Source organism: Salmo salar, chromosome 03 (genome assembly GCF_965601325.2).
Source record: "Salmo salar chromosome 03, fSalSal1, whole genome shotgun sequence".
Classification (NCBI taxonomy): domain Eukaryota; kingdom Metazoa; phylum Chordata; class Actinopteri; order Salmoniformes; family Salmonidae; genus Salmo; species Salmo salar.
In genome coordinates this window covers 58,241,816-58,258,702 of record NC_138293.1, presented here as the reverse complement: position 1 = coordinate 58,258,702, position 16,887 = coordinate 58,241,816, and the positions used below count along the sequence as shown (strand labels likewise).

Below are 16,887 nucleotides of genomic sequence, written 5' to 3'. Positions count from 1 at the left end.
GTTTCTTTTATAAGAACTTGAATGGAACAGCTATTATAAATGATTAACGACCGATTATCTTAATCTTGATTGATATGATACCTAGATTGTTGAAGTTGCCCATTTTATATGACACAAGTATCGCTACGTAACGGTATCAAAATCCCTTTGTGGTGAAGAAGGGTTTCATGGTTCAGACTTTCGCTTCCCTTTATAAGCCCCAATTTTCCGGGGGTTTATTATTAATTATTCTGTTGTAAAACTAATTAGAAATGTTTGCCTATCAAGTTATAGTTTTCATATGTAGAGAATTGCATTGAGCAATGCATTTCATGCTAACATATTCAGCAGGTGTTAAAATGTAGGCCATATGAATATTAAATACTAAGAAAACCATGGCTGATTTGTTATTTCTATAATACAATGGTACATGGATCTCTCCTATGAAATGAGGGCCATGTTCAATATAAATATGCTGTAGTTTTGGACATTGCACACAACTTTTTCGGATTCTGTGTAGAAAGGTTTTTTGGTAGGAGTAGCACGGAGATACGTTTTTGCTCACACACGTTTAGTCTGTTGTCGACTCTCTTTTAATCCGGTAGTGCAGTCTGAAGCATTACTGAACAGTGTTAATATTGCAAATCTTTGAAATAAAAACACGTTTTATTAATAGAGTAACTGGTAGTGTTGAATGAAGACTAAAGCCGCCGCCTCTAAAATGGAGAGTAGAGTGCGGTGGTGTTGCGGTGGTGTTGCCAGCCTGCAGGGGAATTACTTTTCCTTTTCTCTTATGCGCTTCATTCTTATTAAATTGATTCGGTAAATTCCAAAGGGTCTTTTTAATGTTAGTTCATTTTTGTTTAAAAAAAGAGTTATATGCCGTAATTTTGCCTTGACGATGATGTGTGAATTTGACCGAATGTGAATGATGATGATGCTAATGATGGTTATAGCTATATTTTTCTAAACTTTATTTAACCATGAAAATCCCATTCAGATATAGAATCATATGACGATGATGACTAAGACGTTAATTGTAGGTGTAGGTTTCTGATTATGCAGTTTTTATGTTAAGTCTTTATATGATGTTACCTTGTAACAATGAACTAAAAAGCTAGCCTTGGCGTTTCTAACTGCCTGTGTGTATTGGTTTCTAACTTCCCTGAAAAGTTGCATATTGCGGGGGCAGTTCGATGCCAATGCAGAACGCCACAGGACATTTTTGTGTTGGTTAAGGGCAGTCAGGTTTGGCTCTGCTTGACTCTGCTGTCGAGGAATTTTTAAATCTGTACCAGTTTGAAGCGAACCTAAACCCCCACGATCTCACATGCGCATGCGCTCTGTTCCTGGAGCGAATACAAGACATGCATACAGTGGGGGAAAAAAGTATATAGTCAGCCACCAATTGTGCAAGTTCTCACACTTAAAAAGATGAGAGAGGCCTGTAATTTTCATCATAGGTATACGTCAACTATGACAGACAAAATTAGGATTTTTTTTCCCAGAAAATCACATTGGAGGATTTTTTATGAATTTATTTGCAAATTATGGTGGAAAATAAGTATTTGGTCACCTACAAGCAAGCAAGAGTTCTGGCTCTCACAGACCTGTAACTTCTTCTTTAAGAGGCTCCTCTGTCCTCCACTCGTTACCTGTATTAATGGCACCTGTTTGAAGTTGTTATCAGTATAAAAGACACCTGTCCACAACCTCAAACAGTCACACTCCAAACTCCACTATGGCCAAGACCAAAGAGCTGTCAAAGTACACCAGAAACAAAATTGTAGACCTGCACCAGGCTGGGAAGTCTGAATCTGCAATAGGTAAGCAGCTTGGTTTGAAGAAATCAACTGTGGGAGCAATTATTAGGAAATGGAAGACATACAAGACCACTGATAATCTCCCTCGATCTGGGGCTTCACGCAAGATCTCACCCCGTGGGGTCAAAATGATCACAAGAACGGTGAGCAAAAATCCCAGAAGCACACGGGGGGACCTAGTGAATGACCTGCAGAGAGTTGGGACCAAAGTAACAAAGCCTACCATCAGTAACACACTACGCCGCCAGGGACTCAAATCCTGCAGTGCCAGACGTGTCCCCCTGCTTAAGCCAGTACATATCCAGGCCCGTCTGAAATTTGCTAGAGAGCATTTGGATGATCAAGAAGAGGTTTGGGAGAATGTCATATGGTCAGATGAAACCAAAATATAACTTTTTGGTAAAAACTCAACTCGTCGTGTTTGGAGGACAAAGAATGCTGAGTTGCATCCAAAGAACACCATACCTACTGTGAAGCATGGGGGTGGAAACATCATGCTTTGGGGCTGTTTTTCTGCAAAGGGACCAGGACGACTGATCCGTGTAAAGGAAAGAATGAATGGGGCCATGTATCGTGAGATTTTGAGTGAAAACCTCCTTCCATCAGCAAGGGCATTGAAGATGAAACGTGGCTGGGTCTTTCAGCATGACAATGATCCCAAACACACCGCCCGGGCAACGAAGGAGTGGCTTCGTAAGAAGCATTTCAAGGTCCTGGAGTGGCCTAGCCAGTCTCCAGATCTCAACCCCATAGAAAATCTTTGGAGGGAGTTGAAAGTCCGTGTTGCCCAGCGACAGCCCCAAAACATCACTGCTCTAGAGGAGATCTGCATGGAGGAATGGGCCAAAATACCAGCAACAGTGTGTGAAAACCTTGTGAAGACTTACAGAAAACGTTTGACCTGTGTCATTGCCAACAAAGGGTATTTAACAAAGTATTGAGAAACTTTTGTTATTGACCAAATACTTATTTTCCACCATAATTTGCAAATAAATTCATAAAGAATCCTACAATGTGATTTTCTGGATTTTTTTTCTTCTCATTTTGTCTATCATAGTTGAAGTGTACCTATGATGAAAATTACAGGCCTCTCTCATCTTTTTAAGTGGGAGAACTTGCACAATTGGTGGCTGACTAAATACTTTTTTCCCCCACTGTATTTTCAGTCAACTCAACCACAGCAGGTGCAACTCTAACGCAACAGTCAACATAAACGGCGTTTGGAAGTTCCATGTTTCACATGTGAATTGTGGCAACAAAATTCATCCGATTTGTGGTGATCTAGAACATTTCCTCTGATTTAATTTAGCCTCTTTTCGAGGATATTTAATATTGGACCCACCTTCTGTTTCAAGAGGTGTTCAGCTTGTTGAAATGTGTTTTCATGACGCGTTGCCTGTTGTCACCGACCCTCCATCTCCAGAGGATGCCCCAACACCACACCCGACCTGGTGACAATATAAATTAGTGGTCAGTGAATTAGTTCCGTACTACGTAAAGTTCTAAAAATATTATACAAAAACAATTTAGATTAAATCACAAATTAAAGACCTGTGCCAATTATTGTCTGCCCCTCAATTATAGCTTAGGCTACACCATGAGGGATCATACTTACACGTCCCTCTAATTTCTTAACTTAACTAGGGCATCTGTTTTTGAACAGGTTCAGCGTTTACTTGTTCCACGTGACAGGAGTCAGGCCATTAAATAATTGGGCCATATATCCCAAAACCTCTAATGCAACTACAGAAACGTCCTCACCTGTGTAAAAGAAAACAGGGGTTTAGGCATTAGGGTGTCTCATAAATTCCATAAAAAAACTTCAAATTTATCATTTTGTAACTGTAAAATATCATATACTATAGTTTAGGCTATTAAAATCTTGCTGCATGATACTGAAGTGTATCCTGCCTGTGTGTTCCTGTAAACATGCGCTCGACTAGAAAGCACTTATTCAGCAGGCAATTATTATTTGACCTTTATTTAACCAGACAATTCAGTTAAGATCAAATTCTTATTTACAATGACGGCCTAGGAACAGTGGGTTAACTGCCGTGTTCAGGGGCAGAACAACAGATTTGTACCTTGTCAGCTCGGGGATTCGATCTAGCAACCTTTCCGTTACTGGCCCAACATTCTAACCACTAGGCTACCTGCCGCCCCATATTCAACATTGAATATAAAAAAACAAGAAAACAGTAACTTATATCGAGAGTATAGTGCAGTGGTATTGGCTTATCTTTTCCTTTTCTCTCATGGTGTTCATTCTTGTTACATTGATTCTGTAATGCCAAGCGTCTGCTGGAGTGGTGTCAAGCTCGCTGCAATTGGACTCTGGAGCAGTGGAAACACGTTTTCTGTACTGATGAATCATGCTTCACCATCTGGCAGTCCGACGGACAAATCTGACTTTGGCGGATACCAGAAGAACTCTACCTGCCCGAATGCATAGTGCCAACTGAAAAGTTTAATCTGCATCCCTTCAGATGGTTAGATAAAACCACTCTCATTGGTTTTAGACAAGAACGAACATTGGACAATTTATACAAAATACATTGTATTCACAAGTCGTGGAAATTACCACTAAGGACCCCAAAGTCAAGCTTAAATGAATTTATGTCTATTCACGCCAGCGGAGAGATTACAGACAAACAGCGCTTCATGTGGAAGTTAGTCAGAAGCTCTGACGAGGTATTTCCCCCTCAGCATATTTATATTGTCTCTACGGGTTACACAAAGATAGCCAACTGTCTCCTTTCTCAGCAAAGCATTTGCTCTCAGAGACCAGCTGCAGAGGAGGACAAATCCTGGCAACCACAGTCTGGGTGTTCTGCTTAGCCGACCTTGTGAGAGCAATCCTCATACACCCTGTCTGTCTACAACAGGTGCATTTCTATGTATTAAACAGGTCAAACATGTAGAATAAGCAGTGGTGTAAAGTACTTAAGTAAAAATACATCAAAGTACTAATTAAGAAGTTTTTGGGGTTATCTGTACTTTAATTTACTATTTACATTTTTGACTACTTTTACTTTGAATTCATTACATTCCTTAAGAAAATATTATTATTTTTACTCCATTCATTTTCCTTGACACCCAAAAGTAATCGTTACATTTTAAATGCTTAGCAGGACAGGAAAATTGTCCAATTCATGCACTTATCAACAGTACATCCCTGGTCATCCCTAGTGCCTCTGATCTAGCGGACTCACTAAACACACATGTTTCGTTTGTTAATTACATCTGAATGTTGGAGTGTGCCCCTGGCTATCCGTAAATTAAGGAAAACAAGAAAATGGTGACGTCTAGATTGCTAAATATAACGAATTGGAAATGCTTTATACTTTTACTTTTGACAATTAAGTATATTTTAGCAATAACATTTACTTTTGATACTTAAGTATATTTTAAACCAAATACTTTTAATCAAGTAGAATTTACTGGGTGAATTTTACTTTTACTTGAGTCATTTTCTATAAAGGTATCTTTACTTTTACTCAAGTATGATAGTCGGGTACTTTTTCCACCACTGAGAATAAGTGTGACACACTGAAAAAGCAGAAAGAGACACAGTAAAATTCAACTACACACATTTTCAATATGTATTTTTTTCACAGGTTATTCAAGCAGACAGGAAATACAGTTCAGTTCAACATAGGTACAAAAGGGACATACAAAATATAAATATAAATTTATAATAATAAAAAATTATGAATTATGCATTCAAATATAATAAATAGACTAACAGGGTCCCACGTGATTGTGTGCATTCTTTATAAACTGTTAAGGGCGTAGCTTCTGAGATGAGTCCGGATGATCAGTGAATCTTTGCCTTAAAAATATCCAATCTTTGCAGATGACGTCTCGTCTCTTTCCTGATGAGCTCCCACGCCTGTGCACTGTAGTTCTGAAAAACAAAGGAAAATGTACATATTAGTGGTGTTGACTTTCTGGTCATATAATGATCATATTGTCTTGAACAACAAAGGGCTGGGGCCGTATGTAATAATGTATGAAGCTTCTCAGAGTAGGAGTGCTGATTTAGGATCAGTTTGCATTTCAGATCACTATAAATAAGGACAGAGGAGACCTGATACTAGATCTGCTCTTCTCTGAGATGCTTAATACATATGGCCCTAGAACCCAAAACAGTGTTTCAAACCTGCTCCTGCTTAGCCTAGTTTATATTCATTTGATTAGATGTATTGAACACGTTGCCATCCGAAACCGAACTCACCATTTTTCTCAGAACCTTCCTATTCAACTCCTTGGAGTAGCGTTTCAGTCTCCTCTCAGGTTTCTTGGCAGGTGATACCTGTTGGACAAAATTAAAACATTTTCCTCCCACTGAACATAATAGCCCACATAGATTTTCTTACTTGTACAGTTAGTAGTCTACACCTAAAGCAGGGCTTTCCAACCATGTTCCTGGAGAGATACGGTCCTTTAGGTTTTCACTACAATCCTAATCTATCACAGCCGATTAATTAGCTGGTTGATAAACTGAATCAGGTTAGTTACAACTGGGGTTGGAGCGTTAACCTACACGAGGGAAGCTCTCCATGAACAGGGTTGGAGAGCCCTGACCTAAACAGGGATTATACTATAAATAGACCCGTTACTTACACAGGATTTAAGGTTCTCCAATTGTCGTTCTAGAATGTTGAGGAAATCGTCCAAGTTTTTCTTGTCCCAGGTGACAGCCTTCATATTCCCATCAAACAGTTTTGTGATTTGATAGACGGTCTCGTTCCGGAATCTGACTTGGTCCTCAAACTACACATGAACATGTAAAAAGAAGATTAGAAACAGTATAGGCTTCAATTATGGCATCAATATAACATTGGCTCAAGACCGCTATACTAATATCAGAACATGAAAAGTCAAAATTCTAGTTTTTACCCCGGCGTCATCAATGTGTCTGTAAAGTGATGTTGGGAAAAAGACAGGGGCATCCTGCTCTGTGATGTCTCCTCCCTGGAATACAACCAATATAGTATTTTATTAAGTCACGCGTCTAAAAGTATAGCTTATACTGCAAGGACAGTATAGGCCTAATGTATATAGCCTCTCGTGGTCGCTCTGTCATTATAGCCTAGCACCCTTTTACTATGGCTACTCAAATATAGATTACAGTCTTCTAACACAAAGGCTGAACATGAAACACAATACTATTTTGATAGGTTGGTTGTTTTGCTGTCCTTAATACATGCATTCAGTCTCCTCTTACAGTGTGCTGATAACTCACCATCTGGTCCAGCAGGGAAAGGTATTCTGAGCTCAAGTGACCGTAGTGGTGTTGGATCCAGTCACAGCAATGACACACGCTCTGCATACTGCAAATAAATTGAAAAAAACACGTCCAACTCTGCATTGTATACATTGTAAATAGTAGTTTGCGTTGCTCTTATTTTCCCAGTTGAGTTTGAACATTTTGGCTCTTAAGTAGTTTTATTTGGAGATGGGAAAGCGAAAACTGTATGGAGAATATCCCCGATTAACCTACCGGAGGCGGGGGCTTTAACTTTTCAGACTCCAGCACATGCAGGCAAAGGAATTCCATGTTTTGTCCGACTTCTGGACGAACAAATGCCAGCTTTGAATGATAGTTTAACCACAACAATATAGGTTATTTTATTTAGATATAGGCTATTCGCGAGAATAAGCTATACGCGAGCTAGGCTTTTAACTGACGTTAACTTCGCGTGAACCGCAAAAAACAAATTCAAAAAAAGTCTGGTAACAAAATCGTCGAAGTCGAAATAAAACCCCAAACTATGACATTTACCCATATAATAGGTCAATTTAGTGGGTTACGTTCCCAAGTTAGTCCGAAATATTGTTTCGTGGGGTTCTTGCAAGTCCTTCGTGTTGCGCTTCAAATTAAAAGTGAAAGGGAGACGTCTGCGTCTCTCATCTTTTCATTTCAACAATGACGTAACCAACTTCCACCAACTGGTGATGCAATTTTGACGAGCAGTGACAACATGATTTGTTGGAACGTTGTCCTTTTCTTTACAAAGGAAAAATGAAAAATTATATTTGTCCATACATGTTATGGAGCCGCCAATACGGCTAGGCTTCACTGCTGGTCTCAGATCCCTTCATCACTTTCACTTAGCCTCGACTTTCTGTCTGTCTGTCTGTCTGTCTGTCTGTCTGTCTGTCTGTCTGTCTGTCTGTCTGTCTGTCTGTCTGTCTGTCTGTCTGTCCGTCCATTACATTGATATAACTTTTCACTCTAGAACATTCAAAGTGAAAAATATAGCCAACCATACACATTCATTGTTGACACATGCATTTGATACATGTTTTTCGCAATTACAGTATCAAGACCTTGAAATCCCCAAAAATATCCAGTACAAAGACTGAAGGAGACAAGAGAGATCAGTCTGAACATTTAAATAAAGATTACAGAGTAATGTGGAAAGGTCTACATTCTAAAAAGCTTTCTCATAGCATAAGAAAAGCATGTTTCTCTTTGAGGTTAGAGAGAAAGTCTCCCCACAGTTTCACGTTTTGGCTTGACAACCTTGTCGCCATTGCTTGACCCTCCGAAATAAAACCAAAATAATACAGTTAATTAATATTACAGTTGACATAATGTTATCCTAATGTGCATCTAAAACTAGAACAATGGTACAAAGATTTTCATTATTTTCATTATTTCCTCATGAAACCAGGTCCACCACTTGGGTTCCTCCTCCTGAAGTTTCAAGTTGTGTTCTAGAGGTAAAGAACAAACCAATATTGATCCTACAGTGACAGCTTAAAGTGAATTGATTTCATCAAAGTGTTAGTGTTGGTTAGTTATGTTTTGACTGGTGAGATTATTGAAAGAATGATGTGAAATAAAAACAGGCAATGTAAAAAACGGATCTTTCCTCCCAACAGCTAAAGGTCCTGAAGCTTCTGCACATGTGCAGGACCCGTAGGCTATAGGACTAATAGTACTGACATCCATATGTCCTGAGCATGTTTAATACAAATATGAATGTTCACACACCGACAGACTGGGCTACAGAATGAGCACTCAGATTAATAAGATTTCAAAGTATACAAATGTTTATTAACTTAACATTTGATGAAGAGCAACATATTTTCCAATAGATAAATCAATACATTCATAAATAGGCATATACATAAATAAATAACCTTAATAAATAAATAAATAAATAAATAAATACATGTATAATATTTCTGTTTGACGTTGCACATTACGTGATTGTAGAATAGTAGGCTTTTAAAATCATGTACAATTGTAAAACACAATTCCAAAAATGTTCTGCAAGTTCAAGTTCATGTTCTGTTGGCCCACAGAAGGCTATCAGAGTTGTGTTCCAGAATGAACTGTAGGGTGTACAGGAGCTCTTTTCGAACCACTTCCCAGGCGCAGTAACTGAAATTCTGTGAAAATACAAATAAACTGTTAGGGAAATGTATGGTAATATTGTCCAATGTAGAGATATTATCAAAACAATGTGTCTGTATGTGTTTAACCTATAGTCTACCTTTTCTTTTAGGACTGCTGCAATGTTCCCAAAGTACGTATTCAGTCCTTCTGTCCTGATGAGATAATCACTTGTATCCACACTGCCCATCATCTGCCAGAAAGAAAAAGGCAAGCGCTGAATAATAATAAAAATGTCACAATACCACAATTAAACAGTTAAGCGATGTGAGTTGACATATTAACTCACACATTTGCTTTCTTCAATCTGGCGGTATACAATATTCTGAAAATTCTCCAACTTCTGTTGGTCCCACTGAGTAGGCAGGTCGTCAGCTTCAAACAATATGTCGATGTTCTTCAATGTCTCATAAATAGCCTTAGCACCACTGCTGCCCAACTGAAACGGACAACAACAATACTTTCAAATAACATCAATGGCAGTTTAAAGTTATCTACTTTCTATTCCTAACGGTTGCAAATACTCATTCATGCTGTAAAGAACATTTGGATATGCTCGCTTGCCCTTACCTGTGGCGCGCCGGAGGATGCAAATGCGGTGGCTGGGAATGCCATGAAGACGTTCTCCTGCAGACACTCCAGAGGAAAATTACCCCCCTGAAAGAAAGAGAAAACACAACATTCACGTTGAGCTATTCAGTTATACAGAGGTGGATAATACTTCTCAAGACAAAATAAAATAAAAAATGTACCATGTCTCTCAGTAGGTTGTGGGTTATTCGCACCAGCTGTCCTTGTAGCTGGCAAGGCATGGGCATGGAGCAAACGTGCGCGACGCAGAGGAAGGCGCTCATCCAAGTGATAGTCTGAAGTGCCATTCTTATTGTAGTTAGATGATCTACAGCAGATGATCATTGTTAGTCGAATATAATCCTGAAAATAATTCATTATTTGTATCCTGAAGCAATTATCAAATGATAGCATATTGTTGACTCACCTGTTGCCAGTATATTGCAAATTTCCTCCAGTGAGAATGTGGTTTGTGTTCTGATCCCATATCTGCGGATTAATTTAAATAGTGAGGATTGAAAGGATGTACAAAAAGTGAAAGGGTGTCACGCTAAATTAGGAGTTAAAATGAATGAATTTGGGAAAGTTTTGCCTAGTGAACCGCAAGACCGGATATCTATTTCCTTTTGCTCCACTTCCCTCTTATCATGTTTCGAGTGTTCCTTGATGGGAGGCACGTTGTCCTAAGTAGGCTGAAAAAATGTAACTCATAGCTGGCCTTATGAAAGCTCAAACGTTTCTAAGAATGACAGGGAGAAGGAGAGACACAGAGAAAGAGATAGAGAGACAGAATATCGACCCCCTTAACTTTACAATGAATGCAGTAGACCTCTTTATGTCTTTATCAACACCAATATTAAACTAATGGCACTTTTATGGACTAAGGGTAGGCCTACTACAATGTTTGTTTTTTAATCACAAAACTGCTATTTGTTTGTTTGTTTGTTTCTTTCTTTCTCTCTCTCTCTCTCTCTCTCTCTCTCTCTCTCTCTCTCTCTCTCTCTCTGTGTGTGTTTGTGTTTGTCTGCGTGCGTACGTGCGCGTGTCTGTGAGAGGTGGGAGAGATGATGATTTAATATGATCTCGTTCTGTTTGGATCTTCTGTCTTTAATAACATTCATGTCTATACATTTGAATTAAACTCTTCATAATAACTGATGATTAAATAGAAATTAAGCAGCATTTTATAACGTCCGTATCTGAATAATGAGGCTGACATTAACATTTTATTATTTATTCCTTTCGAGAGACTAGCAGGGATATTCCTATAAATAAACTAATGTGCCAATGTGTTGTGATAACGTTATCGTAGGCTTATTAGAAAAATACCTACATTCTAATTCCTAATAATAATACTTTTCATCGTCTTAGATATGCTTAGCTTAAGGGTAAAATTATAGTTTATATATTTAGGATGGTCATTACTTGAATCAATAGCTCTCTGACAGTGGTTACCGTTCCGAACCCTATTACTCAGCAATTTACCAAAAATGTGGTCGAGTGACACTATGCTGTTGTTTTGAACTGCATATTGTCTATAAACAAATGAATGCATGAAAGACTGAATGAATGAATGCATGGATGACTGAATATGTAAAGTAATACAAACAATATGATAATAGATGCATGTTCTTTTTATTTAATTTTAATATAAATAAATAAAGGAATAAATAAATACATAGCCTTCACATAAATCAGTCAGTCAGTAAATATATCATCCATCTATCTATTAGCCAGCCTCATGTACATGTCACATGTCTCCAATGATGATTATGTGGTTGTCCAACAGACCTCTTCTTCCTCACTGCTTGACTCTGCTGTCGAGGAATTTTTAAAACTGCACCAGTTTGTAGCGAACTTCCCACGATCTCACATGCGCATGCGCTGTGTTCCTGGAGCGCATACAATACATGCATATTTTTCAGTCAACTCAACCACAGCAGGTGCTGCGCTAACGCATCCGACGACAAAAAAGGCCTTTGGAAGTTCCATGTTTCACATGTGAGTTGTGGCAGCAAAATTCATCCGATTTGTGGTGATCTGGAACTTTTCCTCTGATTAATTTAGCCTCTTTTCAAGGACATTTGATATTGGACCCACCTTCTGTTTCAAGAGGTGTTCAGCGTGTCGAAATGTGTTTTCATGACGCGTTGCCTGTTGTGACCGACCCTCCATCTCCAGAGGATGCCCCAACACCACACCCGACCTGGTGACAATAAAATGGTGGTCTGTGAATTAGTTCCGTATTAATTGAAGTTCTGAAAATATTATACAAAAATAATTTAGATTAAATCACATATTAAAGACCTGTGCCAATTATTGTCTGCCCCCCAAATATAGCTTAGGCTACACCATGAGGGATCATACTTACCATCCCTCTAATTTCTTAACTTAACTAGGTCATCTGTTTTTGAACAGGTTCAGTGTTTCCTTGTTCCACGTGACAGGATTCAGGCCATTAAATAATTGGGCCATATATCTCAAAACCTCTAATGCAACTACAGAAACGTCCTCACCTGTGTAAAAGAAAACAGGGTTTTAGGCATTAGGGTGTGTCATCAATTCCAAAGATAAACTTCAAATTTATCATTTTGAAATTGTAAAAATCATATACTATAGTTTAGGCTATTTAAATCTTGCTATATGATACTGAAGTGTATCCTGCCTGTGTGTTCCTGTAAACCTGCTCTGGAAACATGCGCTCGACTTTTCTTTTAGACAAAGAACTGGAAACTGTCCACCCTGAAATAAAGTCATATCAATATCAAAAAGTGAACTGTATTGGAATAGTAACCTTACATTAAACGTTGTGGTACAGATAGCGAAATAATTGTTTACATTAAATGTGTTATAATGAAGTAAAATAAATGTAGGCCTAATAATGAGATGTATTGAGCATCAAATTGAGTTCACCAAATAGCGGACTGGTGCAAAATTTAGCGGACTGGTGCATAAACTGCGTCAACCTGCACCAATCGGATTCTGCTGTGCTTCATCAGAACAGTCAGGCAGATACTCAACTAGTTCAATAGAACCATGTTTCTTTTTATATCATTTAATTGTAACAGACTTTCGAAATGATTAACAACCGATTATCTTAATCTTGATTCGATACGATTCCTACATTGCTAAAGTTGTCCATCTTCCATAATAATGAGGAAGTTGCCCATCTGATTTAATAAACCGAAGTATCGCTGAACTTGAAGGTATTAAACGTTCCTTGTGGTGAAGAAGGCTGCATGGTTCAGGCTTTAGCTTCCCTCTATAAGCCCAACTTTTCAGCGGGTGATTCTTAATTATGCTGTTGTGAAATTAATAAGAATGTATTTTGTCTAGCAAGTTAACAGTTTTCATACATGTCTTTGCGGAGAATTGCATTGGAGCAATGCATTTCATGGGGTCAGAAAGCAGTATTTCAGCAGGTAATATTGAATATGAAATACTAATAAAACAGTAGCCTATTTATACAATGTTACAGGGCTCTATCTTAGCAAATGAGGGCCATGGTCAATATTGTGGACATTGCACACCACATGTTTCAGATTCTGTGTAGGGTTAACCAGAAAGTTTTTTCAATAGGCGTGGCACAGCGATCATATTTTCCTCCCACGCTAAGTCTGTTGTGACTTTCTTTTTCTTCCTGACAGCCACCCGAGATGGGACAACTGAGTAGCCTAGCTGTTTGATTCACCATAAATAAACCGTATGATGAGACAGTAAAGAATGTTGATTATAGAAGTTATCCCGGTTTACAGAAAGCACAGCTACTCCTACTGCTCTCTCCTTGTCTGACCACGTGTTCTCGCACACCCCGAGAGCATCTGGTCAGCTGGGTGGTGGCACTGGAATCCTCATCTCTCCCAAGTGGACATTCTCTCTTTCTCCCCTGACCCATCTGTCTATCCCCTCCTTTGAATTGCATGCTGTCACAATCACTAGCCCATTCAAGCTTAAAACCTGTTGGGGATAGGGGGCAGTATTTGCACTGCCGGATAAAAAACGTACCCGATTTAATCTGGTTACTACTCCTGCCCAGTAACTTGAATATGCATATAATTGTTTGATTTGGATAGAAAACACCCTAAAGTTTCTAAAACTGTTTGAATGGTGTCTGTGAGTATAACAGAACTCATTCGGCAGGCCAAAACCTGAGAAGATTCCAAACAGGAAGCGCTCTCTGAGGACCATTTCATGGCCTTCTTGATCATCTCTAACCAAAACAGGGGATCTCTGGCATAACGTGACATTTTCTAACGCTCTCATAGGCTCTCAGAAGGCGCCAGAACGATGAATGGTGGCTTTGCAGGCCATGGCTGAAAAACATTAGCACATTTGGTAAGTGGTCGATCTGAAGACAATGAGACTGGAGGCGCGTCCACGAGCCGACACCATGTTTACTTTCTCTCTCTTTGAACGAAAACAACGACTCCCGGTCGGAATATTATAGCTTTTTTACGAGAGAAATAGCATAACAATTAATTTTAAACAGCGGTTGACATGCTTCGAAGTACGGTAATGGAATATTTAGAATTTTTTTGTCACGAAACGCGTCGGGTGCGTCACCCTTCTTTACCCTTCGGATTGTCTCTTGAACGCACGAACAAAACGCCGCTATTTGGATATAACTATGGATTATTTGGAACCAAACCAACATTTGTTATTGAAGTAGAAGTCCTGGGAGTGCATTCTGACGAAGAACAGCAAAGGTAATCAAACTTTTCTAATAGTAAATCGGAGTTTGGTGAGTACCACACTTGGTGGGTGTCAAAATAGCTAGCCTGTGATGGCCGGGCTATCTACTCAGAATATTGCAAAATGTGCTTTCACCGAAAAGCTATTTTAAAATCAGACATAGCGAGTGCATAAAGGAGTTCTGTATCTATAATTCTTAAAATAATTGTTCTGTTTTTTGTGAACGTTTATCGTGAGAAATTTAGTAAATTCACCGGAAGTGTTCGGTGGGAATGCTAGTCACATGCTAGTCACATGCTAATGTAAAAAGCGGGTTTTTGATATAAATATGAACTTGATTGAACAAAACATGCATGTATTGTATAACATAATGTCCTAGGATTGTCATCTGATGAAGATCATCAAAGGTTAGTGCTGCATTTAGCTGTGGTTTGGGTTTATGTGACATGATATGCTAGCTTGAAAAATGGGTGTCTGATTATTTCTGGCTGGGTACTCTGCTGACATAATCTAATGTTTTGCTTTCGTTGTAAAGCCTTTTTGAAATCGGACAGTGTGGTTAGATTAGACGTTCCGCTAGCGGAACACCTGCTCCAATATCCAATGATAGGCGTGGCGCGAATTACGAATTCATCAAAAATACAAAAACTTCAATTTTTCAAACATATGACTATTTCACAGCATTTTAAAGACAAGACTCTCCTTTATCTAACCACACTGTCCGATTTCAAAAAGGCTTTACAGCGAAAGCAAAACATTAGATTATGTCAGCAGAGTACCCAGCCAGAAATAATCAGACACCCATTTTTCAAGCTAGCATATAATGTCACAAAAACCCAGAAGACAGCTAAATGCAGCACTAACCTTTGATGATCTTCATCAGATGACACACCTAGGACATTATGTTATACAATACATGCATGTTTTGTTCAATCAAGTTCATATTTATATCAAAAAACAGCTTTTTACATTAGCATGTGACGTTCAGAACTAGCATACCCCCCGCAAACTTCCGGGGAATTTACTAACAATTTACTAAATTACTCATGATAAACGTTCACAAAAAGCATAACAATTATTTTAAGAATTATAGATACAGAACTCCTCTATGCACTCGATATGTCCGATTTTAAAATAGCTTTTTGGTGAAAGCACATTTTGCAATATTCTAAGTACATAGCCCAGCCATCACGGGCTAGCTATTTAGACACCCGGCAAGTTTAGCCTTCACCAAAATCAGATTTACTATTACAAAAGTTTGATTACCTTTGGTGTTCTTCGTCAGAATGCACTCCCAGGACTTCTACTTCAATAACAAATGTTGGTTTGGTTCCAAATAATCCATAGTTATATCCAAATAGTGGCGTTTTGTTCGTGCGTTCAAGACACTATCCGAAAGGGTAAAGAAGGGTGACGAGCACGACGCATTTCGTGACAAAATAATTCTAAATATTCCATTACCGTACTTCGAAGCATGTCAACCGCTGTTTAAAATCAATTTTTATGCAATTTTTCTCGTAAAAAAGCGATAATATTCCGACCGGGAATCTGCGTTTAGGTAAAAAGACAAAAGAAAATAAAGCACGTGGTCGACTCGTGCACGCACCTAAGCCCATTGTCCTCTGATCGGCCACTTGCCAAAAGCGCAAATGTGTTTCAGCCTGGGGCTGCCTCGATGTCATTCAGCTTTTTCCCGGGCTCTGAGAGCCTATGGGAGCCGTAGGAAGTGTCACGTTACAGCAAAGATCCTCAGTCTTCAATAAACAGACAAGAAGAACAAGATCTTGTCAGAGAGGGCACTTCCTGTAAGGAATCTTCTCAGGTTTTTGCCTTCCATATGAGTTCTGTTATACTCACAGACACCATTCAAACAGTTTTAGAAACTTTAGGGTGTTTTCTATCCAAAGCCAATAATTATATGCATATTCTAGTTACTGGGCAGGAGTAGTAACCAGATGAAATCGGGTACGTTTTTTATCCGGCCGTGTCAATACTGCCCCCTACCCCCAACAGGTTAAACAGATTAGAAAATTCCAGAAAATGATGTCATGGCTTTAGAAGCTTCTGATAGACTAATTGACATCATTTGAGTCAATTGAAGGTGTACCTGTGGATGGATTTCAAGGCCTACCTTCAAACTCAAACTGCTTGACGTCATGGGAAAATCAAAAGAAATCAGCCAAGACCTAAAAAGAAAACTGTAGACCTTCACAAGTCTGGTTCATCCTTGGGAGCAATTTCCAAACGCCTGAAGGTACCACTTCCATCTGTACAAACAATAGTACGCAAGTATAAACACCATGGGACCACGCAGCCGTCATACCTCTCAGGAAGGAGACACGTTCTGTCTCCTAGAGATTAACCTACTTTGGTGCGAAAAGTGCAAATCAATCCCAGAACAACAGCAAAGGA

The 16,887-nt window shown here is 38.9% G+C and overlaps 2 protein-coding genes across 3 annotated transcripts; both read right to left on the bottom strand.

Moving 5' to 3' along the window:
- Positions 1-5,422: 5,422 nt before the first annotated feature.
- Positions 5,423-7,686, bottom strand: LOC145850248 (interferon a3-like). 2 transcript variants are annotated; one of them, XM_082973619.1, is made up of 6 exons: positions 7,309-7,686; positions 7,051-7,138; positions 6,705-6,779; positions 6,429-6,578; positions 6,040-6,117; positions 5,423-5,709 (listed from the first exon to the last, which is right to left on the bottom strand). In XM_082973619.1, exons 2-6 carry the CDS (start codon positions 7,135-7,137, stop codon positions 5,620-5,622), a joined length of 480 nt encoding a protein of 159 aa, XP_082829745.1. In that variant the 5' UTR covers position 7,138; positions 7,309-7,686; the 3' UTR covers positions 5,423-5,619. The 2 variants fall into 2 exon arrangements, with proteins under 2 accessions (XP_082829745.1, XP_082829744.1); XM_082973618.1 differs by lacking the exon at positions 7,309-7,686 and having other exon boundaries at positions 7,051-7,295.
- A 1,363-nt stretch (positions 7,687-9,049) lies between these two features.
- LOC106600970 (interferon alpha-7-like) lies at positions 9,050-10,091 on the bottom strand. The gene is made up of 5 exons (XM_082973077.1): positions 9,966-10,091; positions 9,784-9,870; positions 9,503-9,652; positions 9,314-9,406; positions 9,050-9,209 (listed from the first exon to the last, which is right to left on the bottom strand). The coding sequence occupies exons 1-5, from the start codon at positions 10,089-10,091 to the stop codon at positions 9,102-9,104; spliced, it is 564 nt and encodes a 187-aa protein (XP_082829203.1). The 3' UTR covers positions 9,050-9,101.
- Between the last annotated feature and the right edge of the window lie 6,796 nt (positions 10,092-16,887).

Excerpts from the sequence above, each read along its gene's own strand:
- LOC145850248 (XM_082973618.1), bottom strand. The coding sequence starts at position 7,185 with ATGTATACAATGCAGAGTTGGACGTGTTTTTTTCAATTTATTTGCAGT. Across the intron at positions 6,579-6,704 it reads GACACATTGATGACGCCGGG|TTTGAGGACCAAGTCAGATT; the intron begins GTAAAAACTAGA and ends GTTCATGTGTAG. Across the intron at positions 5,710-6,039 it reads GGAAGGTTCTGAGAAAAATG|AACTACAGTGCACAGGCGTG; the intron begins GTGAGTTCGGTT and ends TTTGTTTTTCAG.
- LOC106600970 (XM_082973077.1), bottom strand. The coding sequence starts at position 10,091 with ATGGCACTTCAGACTATCACTTGGATGAGCGCCTTCCTCTGCGTCGCG. Across the intron at positions 9,871-9,965 it reads ACAACCTACTGAGAGACATG|GGGGGTAATTTTCCTCTGGA; the intron begins GTACATTTTTTA and ends TCTTTCTTTCAG. Across the intron at positions 9,653-9,783 it reads CATCCTCCGGCGCGCCACAG|TTGGGCAGCAGTGGTGCTAA; the intron begins GTAAGGGCAAGC and ends TGTCCGTTTCAG.